Source organism: Dendronephthya gigantea, unplaced genomic scaffold (genome assembly GCF_004324835.1).
Source record: "Dendronephthya gigantea isolate DGI-Jeju-01 unplaced genomic scaffold, DenGig_1.0 000135F, whole genome shotgun sequence".
NCBI lineage: Eukaryota > Metazoa > Cnidaria > Anthozoa > Malacalcyonacea > Nephtheidae > Dendronephthya > Dendronephthya gigantea.
In genome coordinates, this window is record NW_021163145.1 from 158,614 (window position 1) to 173,685 (window position 15,072).

A 15,072-nucleotide genomic window follows, 5' to 3' on the forward strand; every position below is an offset into this window, starting at 1 on the left:
ATTCCAATGTTTGGTCAACACAGCTATATGTTTTAGGAAAAAAATGTTTTATGATGCAATAACACATTCGAAGCGATTTTCGTCGCATGCACTGAACATGAATTAACGTGTCTGTGGTTTAGCACTTTAGCCGTAGGGGAAATATCTTTAAAAACCATATCGAGCTGATAATTTCGGCAAAAAATTTCCGCATTTTCATAAAATAAAGGTTATTCCAAATAGATTCATCATGTCTATTAAATATTTCGGCAAAAAATTTCCGCATTTTCATAAAATAAAGATTATTCCGAATAGATTCATTATGTCTATTAAAAATTTTGACAAATACACAACCAAATTTAAGCACTATACATGTATAATTCGATTCATCTTTGTGTAGACACTATTTTATTGCATATATACACCTAAAGAATAATAAACTGGTTGAAAAATTGAGCGGTATATGGGCTATTTAAGCGACATATACTCCTTAGAACACCACTGCATAAAACTAAAGGTCCTCCGTGGTAAAAGAAGTAGGCATTAATTACCATCATAAAGATTCAAAGGGTCAATTCGGTCGAGTGAATTCGATCTTGCTCAAAGTCAACAGGATTTCGAAATATATCTACAACTATAGGGGGTCGAAAATTTGAAAAAGTAAATTTTATATCTTATCTTATGTCTTTCATATGAATATATCTTAGGGAATTAATGTAGCTGTGAGGATCTTTATCAAAAACGGATTCAGGCCCCGTTCACGCGGTTCACACGGGTTGCCGTTAGAGCAGGCAAAATTTTGAAGTCAATGAAAGAAGATTTTTACTGTCCAAACTGAACGACCTGAATAATCAGAATAAATATACCAAATCTATCAAATTGATAAGTATTTGCTAATCATGGTTGCTTCATAACGGCAAACGAAGGTGTCGTGACGAGCGAATCCGGTATACACCGTCGGAGGGGCTATTGTTTATTCGCAATAGTCGTGCATATCTGATATATATGTTTAATTAAAGAGTAAATACGTGCAGGCCAAATGTGTCACAAACAATATTAAATCCAACAAACATTAAATTGTGTATGTTTAAGAGATGCCTTTAAAGACTAAACATCGGCGGATTCAGCACTCAGTTTGATTATGCTGTGCGAGCTATCTAGCTAATACGTAGTTCATCTTTTCTTATGATAATGCATGCATGGACGTGACCGAACCTGTCTCTTGGTTTCGATTCCTGTTAGAATCATGTTTGCTAAAACAATATTATTAATTTTGTAATTTGTATGAATATTTGGAAGGATATTGAACGAGTTGGAAAACATTGAGATTGATTTCATGGCACATGCAGATGCAGATATTAGCTATAATTCCTATAAACTTCAAAACAGAATGGTTTCGATTTAATTTTATAAGTTGCACATTTTGTTTCCCGATATGACATTATCATAGAATAATTATTGCATTGACAAGTCCTAAAAAATGCATCCATGAATATTTCTGAAAACATTCACAATTAATGAGGAACGCTTAGGAAGGTGAATACTAATCAATGCATGGTAATGCTTGTAAACCACGTTGGCTTGATTTAGATCTCATTTTTGCTTTTAACAATAATCAGGTCGTTGTTACAAATCATGTTGCAATTGCTACATGAAAGTCATCTGAAATTTACTTCCGATCATCCGTTTGAATATTTATTGGGAAAGGATTAAATCAGCGTTTACTTGGAAAGCGTAAGGGGGGAAATATAAAGGTATACTATATACCATAAAAATAATATTTTAAAACCACCAAGGTTATTCACTATGATGATGTGACAAAATACATCATATTTGAGGGCTCAGGGAACATGATTGAGTCAGCAACCATAAGATTTGCATACCATTCATTCTTATCATGCAAGCTTTCTATGGGGTAAAACAAGGAAATGCAATTAGCCCACAGGAAGACTTGGCCGAGTGATAAAGCGATATTTCATTTTCCTGCTCACATTACATCACTTCGAGTTTCAAGAGGGAAGGATCCAAGCTCATTATCAAGTGCTACTTTAATTTGAAACGGTAAACTCTTTACTAATGTTTTTACTAACTATGTATATAAGTTTTCTAACAATATTCTGCATTCTGTGAAAACATTCTCACTTTTACGCAAGGCGTAAAACGAATAAGCAAATCCGATACACGTATATGCAAACATTTTCTTTGCTTTGTTGCCGCTTATTTTTAAACAGCACACTAAGATTTATGCTACGTCTTTTCAGATGAAGGGAAACTAAATATTTTTGTTTTCGCGCGGTTTTTTGAGCATCAATGATTTGGAAATGTGACGTCAACTATGAGGAAGAACGCTACGTTTTCCTTTCGACACATAACCAGGCAAAAAACCCGTGCTTGATGCGTAACAGTTTTACGATCAACGATGTCGATGATAATATAGGTATTTTAATTCACGTGGATTTTCAGTATTCTGAAGTAAAAATATCAGTTATTGCTTTTTGAGATAAATTAGTCTAAGATGAAGCATTTTTAACTGAGTTTTAAACATACAAATTATAATATACATTTAGCATAAACGGGTATTTAAATATCATTGGTATTTATCACCTAATCCTACTTATTTTTTTCTTACCACAAAACGAAACACAAAGATAAACATGAAAGAATCGAACTCTTTATTACATATCGTTCATATTGAGGTTGGCTTATTTTATGCAAAAGAGTTCATTAAGGATTAAGATTCATATATATTAATTAATACCATACTGAAATCCCTCATGATTGCCATTGTATGTGCAGTGCATTTGTATAGGTAGCTACGAATAATTGAAGCAACGTTTCTACGTTTTAAACGAACGAACTACGTTTTAAAGACATATAGCTAGTGTGTTTCGTTCCGGTAAAAACGATGACAAACTTGATAGTTTGACACGTATACTCATATACTCATGTCATAATGTATACATGTAGCCCGATGAAGATTCGTGGATAATTATTCTCATGCACCAACGATATCCACGCGCAATATCCACGCTGTTCGAGAGCGGATGCACCAATAAATACAAACAAACTAGCAATATAAACTTATAGTTATAGAATTAAAGACGGTGAAATTCATAAGATAAGCGTTTCTTTACACGTTTGGTAAAATCAGATAGTGTTGCTTGCATCAAGATCAATGGCCCTGTGGTGACACTGAACTTAATTTACCTTTCATTTTGTGGATATACTTCTTCTAACGTAGGCCCCATAGACTCGTATACATATAGACGTATATAGACATATATATAAACACTGAAATCCACAGGGTCCTGCACTTTCATCTTTCATTTAATTCAGAAAATCTATTAATGATTAACTCTTTTCTAAAATCGAGTGCAAAAATTATAAATACTTCTCGAAATATGAAGAAGGAATTCGAAGAATAACCCTTCTTTATAAGCTGGCAATTTTCAATAATTAATTAATTTCCATATGCAAATTCATTGTAATTCCGTTGCCATAGCATTACAGGCATACGATCGAAATAGTTAGCAATGGCAGAAATCCTAAAAACTGCAGCTGATTTATTTCAGTTTTAAGGTGCAATAATTCTTCATATTAATCAAGCAATTAGCTTTATAATATGTTTTTATGGCTATAGTTTTTAAATATTATCGTTTGCCAACTTTTGTTACACGGGTTTTTTATAGACTTTATAATTACTCAATTGCCACAGACGAGCAACTTAAATAGACTATATAATAAGTTTATGTAAGGAACTATATAATGGCGTTGCAGGAACAACGCGTATTTCTTGAGTGTTTTTCACATATTTTGGCATTTCAGTCTAAGACTATACAATATATGCTATTGATACCGAATTGTTTAATATTTCGTAATAAACGACAGTACACGCAGCATGTATAATAAGAACTCTAATTGAGACATTATGTGTAATTTTAAAGGCCCTGATACACGGTGCAATGCAATTTTTCTTGCAACTTGTCTTTATTACAATTCAAGGTGTTTCTTACACTTACATTTTGAAGACTCTTCACTAATTTACATCTCTTAAAAGTAGAATTGCATTGCAAGTTGCAAGAAAAATTGCACCGTGTAACGTAGCCTTAACTCCTACCATCATTCAATGACACAAGCATAATTCAATTGAACTTGAAAGTCGAATTGCCCAGATATAGTTACAGACAGTAATTCTAGGGTTGAGTTTTGACCAAACGTTCATTTCTTTCACATTGATAGCCTGTTGATGTAAAAGTTTTTTACTTCGCTATTACATCGATTTCTCTTTTGATTGAAAGTCTAATTAATTCTCAAGTTCTATGGACTCTCCGAACCCTTATATCTGTTTTACAACTGATTTATGTAACATTGTCTTTGTCAAATTGAGCGATACTGATCTATATAATGAACTGAAAAATGAGGGGCATGGGCCATACACCTCACCGCCAACAGGCCTGCAATTCTGGCCATTTATATACGTACTAGTATTAATTCAAAATTCACTATCTTGTTTTCAGGACAACTGCTTATGGCGAGTCATTTCACTTTTCGCTTCTTCCTGTTCACCTTAGGTAAGCTATATTGTAAAAATTACATGGCCATTCAGAATTCCCTTGACCTTCTTACTGCTTGCATCTGTGATTACACTAAACGAGTAACTTGTCGGAAATAACAGTTTTTCTTCCACGAAAAATCAGCCCAGAAGATCTTTGTAAGCAGTGTTAAATTGACATGTTTCGTAAAGATAATTAAACTTGGTAAAATACTTTAAGAACGTTGAATATCTATCAACTTTTGTTTATAGGAATACTAATTATAAATGCAACAGTTGAGGAGGGCTGGGAAAAGAAATTATTGGTGGAACAATCATGGGGAAACGAAAAATTTCAAAGTAAGGTTACTAATGATTATACACAATGTGCCCACAATTAAATCAACGACTTAATTGGTATGGTATGACGATCTGTTCAAATGGAGATGAAATTGTTTCAATTATCGGATTTGATAAATTATTTACAGTTCGCTTTTTCCTTGCCATTGCCAGCAGAAAGCAAGCGCTAACATATATAGCGCAGCCTATTATCCAACTGATTTCACGTGACTTATAATAAACAAGCATGCATTTCCATAAAATTAATACAATCACACGATTCGTATTGGCGTATTCTCGAGGCCCTTTTACTAGTACAACAGCAAAACGAGGAAAGTGACTGATTTATTTTCCATTTGATAAATACTTTTAGTTTTTGAAAATACATGCAATAGAACACCATTTTACTGATCGTGTCTGCAAGCAATGATGATCAAATTAAATTACCGCAGGGTCAGGGAACTGAATAAAGATGCTATGTTCGTTGCGACCACATGTACATGATTTGCATTTACAGCTAAAGTCACTACTAAGAATAATTATGTGTGTCAGATCTAGAGCCTACCAAAACCCATTCAGAACGTCCGCAAAACAAAATTTTAGTCTTAAACCAAACATTTAGACGCTCAATATCCCTTATGAACATAGAATTTATTTACCAATTTCAACATGGCTAGAAATGCAGCCAATATGGATGCTGAACATGCTGATTTAGCCATTGAGATATTATAAATAACAGTAGAGGGGGCATCGAGGAGAAATCGAGGGAGCGCGTTAATGCACGACTCGTTCACGATGTCCAAGGCCAGACTTTCAGGATGTCTAAGATAGTAACACCAGTACAAAAAACAAAGTGTGGTTGCTAAGGAGCCATTGATGTAGCCAAAAAGCGTTTGGTTTAGCATCCGGGACTGGAATTTGCCCTCCATTAACGCGCTCCCTTTTTCGACTGATGTTTCGATACCAATGCCTCCTCTATAGTGTTATATTTATAACCTCTATGGATTAGCGCTAATTTTAAAATTCAGTATGCTGTATTATTAAAATTTACTTTCTATGTAACCCACAGTTGAAAAGTAATGTTTGTCCACGTCCAAAACATCATCAATTTTATTGATCTTTAACCACTGAAAATTTGAGGATAACTCGAGATGCCGACGTATACTCCCGAGGAAGAATGTTTTCACGATTCAAATAATATAAAAAGTGTATACTCGGTACATATTAGGTACCGAGTATATTAGGTTACAGCTCCAATTTCTGCTCGTTGTGGGCGGCCATCAGAAAATGTCCACGTCAAAGGTAGATCTAGCTTCATTTAGATCGCATTTAGAAGCTGAAAATGACACTTAAACACCCCAAGGCGATGAAATACATCAATTTCGTAGAGTAATTTTTTTATTATTTTCCATTAATTTCTTTTAGCTGTTGCTGAAGTGACACTGATCTTTAAACTTTAAACTGAACTTTAAACTTTAAACTGAACTTTAAACTTTAAACTGAACCGCATGATCCTATACAAACCTCACCGGTTACCGGCCTGTATTTCTGACTGTGGCAATTGTAGAAAGAAACCCTGATTATTTTGTATATGCCTACATGCAGCTTACTGTTTTTATCTAACTTTTTTTATAAAGAAGAAAAAAGTTCTGAAGGAGTCCAATCAGAAAATGAGTTGTTTGCACTGCGTGAAAATCCAGTGAGAGAAATCCGCGTGAAAAGACAAATTCCAGGCGACATCAGTGGAAGTGGATCAGGTAAATACAGGGCAGATAAAGTCTCGAACGTGTTGGATTCGCAAGATTACCGCAAAAGAAGACAAGAAATACTGAAATCTAAATTCATGTCTGGCACTGCAATGAAAACCTAGCGTATTGTAGTTTGCATGAAGCACAATATACCATTTGAAGTCCTATAGTCTATAGCTAAGTGGCTCTTTAAAATAAGATTAATACAAATTTTTATCTTTAATGTCAGATGAAAATATTACACATTGCTACGAAAAGCTTGACCTTGGGTTTATATTGGACAGCTCTGGTAGCATCGGACCAACCAATTATGGCAAAATGAAATCTTTTGTGAAAGATCTCACCGATCATTTCGTCATTTCACAATCATACACAAGAGTTTCGGTTATATCATACGCGTCGTCATCCTCATTAAACTTTCCATTTTCACGTGTATTTGGTTCTCGAGAAGATCTTCATTCAGCAATAGATAACATTCCCTACACTGGTGGTGGTACTAATACCGCTTCAGCCTTGGCACAAGCGTTGTCAGAGATGTTCAATTCCAACAACGGGGCCCGACTTACAGGTGCGTGAAAAAATATAAGTTTATAGGAAAACATGTGGTAGAAAGTTCAATTTGGATTTAAATCACATATTATAACTACACGAGAAACATGGTAGGCTATTATTATTTTTTATTATTAACATGATAAAATCGCTAAATTTTGATTGGAGTAGCTTTTCCTATATGTCAAAACACAGTCTTGCACTTTTTTAGTATTTTCATTTACCATTTTGGCCTTTCTTACTTCCTGCCAGGGTTGTTTAGTTTGTATGCAAATACGTTTTTCCCATTTTTTTTATTTTGCGAGAAGAATAAATTCTACAGCAGTACATTTATTATTGGTAATATAGACTAAAACAAGACGCCAATTCTGGCGGTTACTGCGTCGCACCAATCGTTGCATACAACTGTGCCCCATTTCCTGTCAATATTTATTCCTTTAGAAAAATGTTTCTTTCTTAGGGTTTCTAGTAAATAGAGTACTTCGTACAGAATATAGGGGTAAAACTGCATTATTGGTGCTAGGCATATGTATAGCTAACGATATACGTGAATGAGGCTGAGTTTGGAATTATGTACTCTGGGAATCAGTTTGTTCTGAAATTCAATAAGATCGGTCTGGCCGTTTTTACCTTTGAAAGGAAGGTGCAGTTTGATTGAAAAATGGCATAGAATGGCATACAAGGCTTTCAAAGCATACAAGGCTTTCATGGCATACAAGGCTTTCATGATTCATGTGATCGTTGTCTGTAAACCCGCTTTAGTGTAGGTTTACCATGATCAGTGTGTGCTAGTGTAAGCATATCAAACTAGACAAGACGAGAATCCAGCATTATGATTACCTGTACGTATTTTCTCGAACGGCAGACGTCTAGATTTCCTGCGCTATCGGCCATGCACAGCGACTCGTGTACGTGTTATTTTATATGACGTGTATCGTGCATGCAGTTTCCTGCTTTTGGTTCGCACGACCCGAGTTTGAATCCCGGCGACAACAAATTTTTTCAATTTTTTGTTTCAGTAGAATATTTCTTTTGTGGGGTTACTAAGCTTAGATTACTATTTGAAGTGTGTTTAGCACGAAAATATTTCGATACGAAATCAAACGAGTTCAAAATACGAGTATCTTAGTTGGCCTGCGCGGCCAGGAAGACCGGGTCGAAAACGTAAAAAACACAAAAAAAAACAAAAAAACAAAACACCGACGGCAATTTAAGACTGCGTTCGCGCAGTGCGCGACGCAGTAATTAAAATAGTAATCGAAGAAAAAATATAGTGCACTTACTGACGAAATCATAGTGTGTGAATGAGTGATTAGCTATTAACCAAACACGGGTATGAAGTTTTACACGATTTAATTCGTTTTGAAAATCTTTGCCACTTCACATCACACCACACACACCACACCACACCACACCACACCACACCACACCACACCACACCACACCACACCACACCACACCAAACCACACCCACCACACCACACCACACCACACCACACCACACCACACCACACCACACCACACCACACCACACCACACCACACCACTCCACACCACACCATACCATACCATACCATACCATACCATACCATACCATACCATACCATACCATACCATACCATACCATACCATACCATACCATACCATACCATACCATACCATACCATACCATACCATACCATACCATACCATACCATACCATACCATACCATACCATACCATACCATACCATACCATACCATACCATACCATACCATACCATACCATACCATACCATACCATACCATACCATACCATACCATACCATACCATACATACCATACCATACCATACCACACCACACCACACCACACCACACCACACCAAACCACACCACACCCCTCCGCACCGCACCACACCACACCACACCACACCACACCACACCACTCCACACCACACAATACCATACCATACCATACCATACCATACCATACCATACCATACCATACCATACCATACCATACCATACCATACCATACCATACCATACCATACCATACCATACCATACCATACCATACCATACCATACCATACCATACCATACCATACCAGACCATACCACACCACACCACACCACACCACACCACACCCCTCCGCACCGCACCGCACCACACCACACCACACCACACCACTCACACCACACACATACCATACCATACCATACCATACCATACCATACCATACCATACCATTACATACCATACCATACCATACCATACCATACCATACCATACCACCATACCATACCATACCATACCACACCACACCACACCACATCACACCACACCACACCACACCACACCACACCACACCACACCACACCACACCACACCACACCACACCACACCACACCACACCACACCACACCCCTCCGCACCGCACCGCACCACACCACACCACACCACACCCCCACACCACACCACTCCACACCATACCATACCATACCATACCATATCACACCATACCACACCACACCACACCGTACCGTGCCGTACCGTACCGTACCATACTATACCATAGTATGGTATGGTATAGCATGGTGTAATATGGTATGGTATGATATGGTGTGGTATGGTACGGTTTTCATAAAAAACCTTGAAATTTGGCGAGTCGAGTTCAGTGATTGTGTTGGCCTAAACAGCATTCTTCCCGCTAAATTTAAACAGACATGCACATATCCGTTCAGGTGCAAGAAAAGTTTTAATCGTTCTCACTGATGGTCAAAGCAGTGGCAGTGTTGATCAGCCAGCTCAGGACTTAAAAAACATCGGAGTTATCATATTTTCTGTTGGAGTTGGTTCAGGGATTGATCAATCAGAACTAGAAACAATGGCATCCGCTCCAGCAAATGAACACGTGTATATGTTAAGCAATTTTAATGAATTTTCAACGCTAGCAGAGAAAATGTCAACGACGACTTGTAATGGTAGGGTTTAATTTCAAGAATCTTTATTTCGGTCATGTATACATGTTTTCTTATTCCTTTAGTTTTAATCTTGAAGCAGTCACTGAACATAGAAATGTATTCGATGAAACTATGATAAGATTTCATCTTTTCATCTTCATCTTCTTACACTATCCCCCAATACATTTTACACTTTCCTCTTCATCCCTCGTAATTTCTCTTCCACTTCTTCCTCTCTATCTTTGCCTTCCTCGTCCTTCTTTCACCTTTCACGTGATTTCCTCTTCCTTCCTCTTCCTCTTGTTTTCGCTTTTTATCACTTTTCCCCGTGCATTTTCTATTCCTTTTTTACCCATCTTGTTTCCTTTTCCAAAACTTTCTCCTTCCGTTTCATTAATACTCCAAAGAAGTGTCTGCTTAGTTTGTATTACACAAGTACACAACTGCCATTTTTTTCTTTCTAGCAATGTCGTATTTGGTAATATGCAGGAAAGATAATGTTACGGTGATAATTGGAAGGCACAAATTACCATCTCTGGATCTTAACAACTTTCGTCTTGCTGATAGTTCGTGTAAAGCAAGCTACAATGCATCGCACGTGTTTATAACGACGGCGTTGAATGAATGTGGAACGACGTATTCGGAGACGGATCAACAAATGTTCTATAACAATACTTTAACTGCAGCCGCTCCAATCTCTCCAGGGTCTGTCATTACAAGGGAACAGTCATTTGCTTTCAGTTTCAAATGTGCTTATAGTCGTTTAATTAGTGTCAGCGGTTTAAAATTTGAGCCTCCGAAACCAGAGATAGTAATTAAGCAAAGTAAGTGAATTATATGTAGGAAATAATCACATTTTTCAAGTTTTACTAGCGCAATGAAAGATGCAAACGATTTTAATCACTCCCGTGCAGAATGGAAAATCCATTAGATTTTTTTCATAATTTTTCTGCCAAAATCAAATTGATCCTTAATGAATTATTTTTAACATATTTGATTATGTCTTAAACTTAGGCAGTCTTGGAAACTTTACCGTGAATTTGGGTTCCTACACCGACGCTGGCTTTCTTTCCTCTTCTTCCGAGAATTATCCTGCATTTAAAAGCTTTTCTGATCGTATCAACATCCAGTATAGCATAGATACCCAAAACCCTGATATAGTTGTACGCGCCGAGACATGCCGTGCAACACCAAGTAGCAAGTCATACGACACACCTCAGTATGAATTCATGTCTGACGGGTAAGTGCTTTGGAAAACTATTTTGTCTCTCGATTTCTTTAAATTCGAATGATTCAAGTCCGTGCAGTTTCTTTGAAGCGGTAATTAATTTATAATCCTGAAGAAAGTATCAGCAATCATGCATTGCAGCAGTAATTGACAAGCATTGAAGATTGCCATAGCATTTTTCACACAAATGGTTTCTGCTTTACTCTTACCGCAAACTCAGGTAATCTTTACGCTCGGAATTTTCGTCACGAAATGAAAAATAAAAAAACTATTTAATTTTTTAACACTAAAGGCCATGTTACACGATGCAAACTCTCTTGCAACTTGCAATGCAATTCGACTTTTAAGACATGTAAATTAGTGAAAAGTCTTTAAAATGTACAAGCGCAAGAGGTCCATGGATTGTAATAAAGATAAAAGTTAGGTAGTTACATCTCCTAAAAGAAGAATTGCATTGCAAGTTACAAAAATTGAGCCGTGTAACAGGGCTTAAGTTTACAAGATTGCTGCGTATATGCTCTGGAATGGTGTATGAAAGTAAATTTTACTTATTTCTTGCAGCTGTGGCAAAGATTCGACTATTATCCATCATACAAGTGGTTTGCAAAAAAGTCATAGATTCAGCATCCAGGTTTTCCGATTTATTGCTAACCACACTTTTGTTTATATCCATTGTGACCTTCGATTATGTAACAGAAACGTTCCAGATTCCATTTGTGCAAAAAGTACCAGTTGTTCTAACAGACGAAAACGTCGCGATGTAGGTGACGCTACTGACAAAGCCTACAAACTTTCAATTGGCCCCATTATGTATCGAGAGGAAACGAAAAAGGAAGATGAAAAGGACCAGAATGGCAATGACAAAGGTTTGCGCACTTTGATTTATCTTATAGAAACGTGATTTGCTTCTTAATTCTCTTATATCGTTGTTTAAAAGCACAGGTGTAAAGGACAGGGAGGCACTTGCCCTCTCCTATTCGAGAATCAAGACATTTGGGCAAAGTCCAGCCGAAAATTCGGGCAAACTGAAAAAGAGTTACATATTACATATAGCTAGTTACATATAGCTAAAATTTTTAAAACCAAGTTTTGTAATATATATCACATATTTTCGCCATTTTTGTTACACTTTCTTCTCAGCACACCCGGCGCTTTGCTAAGTTTATTGCATGTTAAAAATCTGGTAAAAGTTAAAATTCGGGCACATTGTGTAATTAAAAAATTCGGGTAATTTTTTTTGCGCGCCCCCCCCAAACGAAGTTGCCCCCGCACGCCTGTGTCTTAAAGAACCTTATTGCCAAACACATTTTTTTACAGTTTGTTCATAACTATTTCTATTGTGCGGGATAATTATGAACCAGGTGACTAGAAAGAATAAGATTATAGACAGTTAATCTCGACTTTAGTTTACAATTCATGCATTTCCAGTATACGAACTTTTTTAACGAAACTACAAAACCGGCAAGATCAACCAAGCTCAACAAAACAAAGATATTTTTGTTTACCGGCAGTGAACATTTTGTGTTTTAACAAGGAATGCAGGGATCGAAAGACAAACGTTATTTCAAGAGAAATACAGAAAAAAATTCACACATCCCACAACTACATGAAAAACCACAATTATTGACCTTGAGATTTATATTCACTAGCTATTCAGTCCGAGAGCAGTCCTGTCATGTTTGCCATACTGGCTTGTGCCGCTGTTATTGTTGTTGCGCTATCTCTCACTGTCGTCGTGTTGGTCAGAAGACGTCGCAGGGGCAGTTTAACAGCGTCCGTTGAAAAGATTCCAATGAAAATGCCTGCTGAAAAAGTGGAAGAACTTGGCTCCGGCAACGGGACAGCAAAATAAAGACATTCCTTTTTGATTCAATTAATGCAATATATAGCAAACGTCTAATAAGCTACCATTTAGGAACAAACGTTAAGTTAAAGACATGTATAATCAGGAAACCCTTCACTCAACGAAGTATGTTATATTCAACGTAGGTAGATTTAACCTCATTTCCGCTTCATGAAATGTTACAAGTATACCATAACCATTGCTAATTGCTAAATACTAAATATTCAACAATAATCATATAGGTGCTGTGTATTTAAATGTGATTGGTTCATTCGTAGTCACATGACTTTAAATAAATGCATTGTTTCCTGCCAGGGAGACACAGTTAAAGACAAGGACAAAGAAAAGTGTTTTTTTTAGATGAAATTGTTGTGTAACATGTATGTTTTTGCTCGGATAAATTATAATCCCCGAGCCGGCGCGTAGCGCCGTGCGAGGGTACTAATTCCGCCCGGAGATTAGGAAATACACCCCGAACCCGGGAGAACATAGCGGAATCCAAAGTTGCCTAAATCTATGGCCAAAATGTCATGGACGTTCAATGGTTATGGTAGTTGTGCGCATGCGCGAAATTTGAACGAAGAAAGAACGGTCGTCTACGACTTGCTGATTGGCTAAGACAAAAAGAGAGCATGCATGATAGCGTCAGCATTTTAACCGTCATTTTTCAAACTATTTTTTAAGAATATAAAATGAAACCATGGAGTCAAATATTAAAACAATAATAAAAGATTTAAAGATCATCACAGCACAGAAATATTTGGTGAAATAGGAACGACTCGTAGTTTATAATCTTTGAAGTGGTAGGTGTCTATATTTTGCTTATTCAGTGTTTGCTGTAAGTATGCATTGTTTTTTTGACAAGTACGAGCTTGGTATGTCGTTTTACAAGGAGCTAACCGACCGCTTAAGGCTTTACATCATCGCTTAAACTTTAAAAAGAGTTCTCAAAAGTGTACTTCAGAGTTTTGATAAAACAAATATCACTTTGCAGCTTATATAGTCGATAAAATTTCTTTACCTCACAAAAATAACTTCCCACCATTTTGAAAACTCCGCTCAGAATTTAGAACTTTTAATACCATTGTAATTGTACTACATCGCACGTGTTTATAACGGCGGCGTTGAATGAATGTGGAACGACGTATTCGGAGACGGATCAACAAATGTTCTATAACAATACTTTAACTGCTGCAGTTCTAATCCCTCAATGCAGGGCCGTAACTAGAACGATGATTGGGGGGGTGTTTATTCATATATTCAGTTTTGCCCGACGGATTTCTATTGTAAGCCATTGCACTTACAAAAGAAACCCCTCGGGCAGAACTGAATATATGAATAAACACCCCCCCCCCAATTACGTTCTGTTACGGCCCTGCGTCCAGGGTCTGTCATTACAAGAAGAAAATCATTTGCTTTCAATTTCAAATGTGCTTACAGTCGTTTAATCAGTGTCAACGGATTAAAATTTGAACCTCCGAAGCCAGAGATAGTAATTAAACAAAGTGAGTAAACTCGTTTTGATTCATTTTGACTGAAACTAAGCAGCTTTCGACCAAATTTGATGTCACATGAAAATTTAATAACGCAAATATTATACACTTAATGTATGCTCCCGAGGGAAATAGTGAGTTTTGTTTTCCCAAGAGTCTGAATGTTTCCCGAGACGAAGTCGAGGGAAACATTGAGACTCGAGGGAAAACAAAACTCCCTATTTCCCTAGGTAATGTACATTAAGTGTTTTGTTATATAGGAACGAAAACATACATGTTACACAACAATTTCATTTAAAAAAGAAACCCACTTTACTTTGTTATGACAAGAAGCGGGCAACAATTTTTCACTTGTTTCCCTTGCGGAAAACATTGCATTTATTTAAAGTCATGTGACTACAAATGAACCAATCACATA

At 36.8% G+C, this 15,072-nt stretch overlaps 1 protein-coding gene across 1 annotated transcript; it reads left to right on the plus strand.

Annotated features, from left to right (window-relative positions):
• The first annotated feature begins 2,289 nt into the window (after positions 1-2,289).
• On the plus strand, positions 2,290-13,398 carry LOC114536403 (ZP domain-containing protein-like). Its single transcript, XM_028557760.1, has 10 exons — positions 2,290-2,416; positions 4,497-4,550; positions 4,784-4,870; positions 6,487-6,606; positions 6,827-7,165; positions 9,872-10,111; positions 10,555-10,914; positions 11,105-11,330; positions 11,880-12,184; positions 12,968-13,398. The coding sequence occupies exons 1-10, from the start codon at positions 2,290-2,292 to the stop codon at positions 13,168-13,170; spliced, it is 2,061 nt and encodes a 686-aa protein (XP_028413561.1). The 3' UTR covers positions 13,171-13,398.
• The last annotated feature ends 1,674 nt before the right edge of the window (positions 13,399-15,072 follow it).

What these genes read in the sequence shown, in the direction of transcription:
- LOC114536403 (XM_028557760.1), top strand. Translation starts at nt 2,290, where the DNA reads ATGATTTGGAAATGTGACGTCAACTATGAGGAAGAACGCTACGTTTTC. An exon ending in TATGAATTCATGTCTGACGG is followed by an intron (nt 11,331 to 11,879) that starts GTAAGTGCTTTG and finishes TATTTCTTGCAG; the next exon opens with CTGTGGCAAAGATTCGACTA. An exon ending in CCAGAATGGCAATGACAAAG is followed by an intron (nt 12,185 to 12,967) that starts GTTTGCGCACTT and finishes TATATTCACTAG; the next exon opens with CTATTCAGTCCGAGAGCAGT.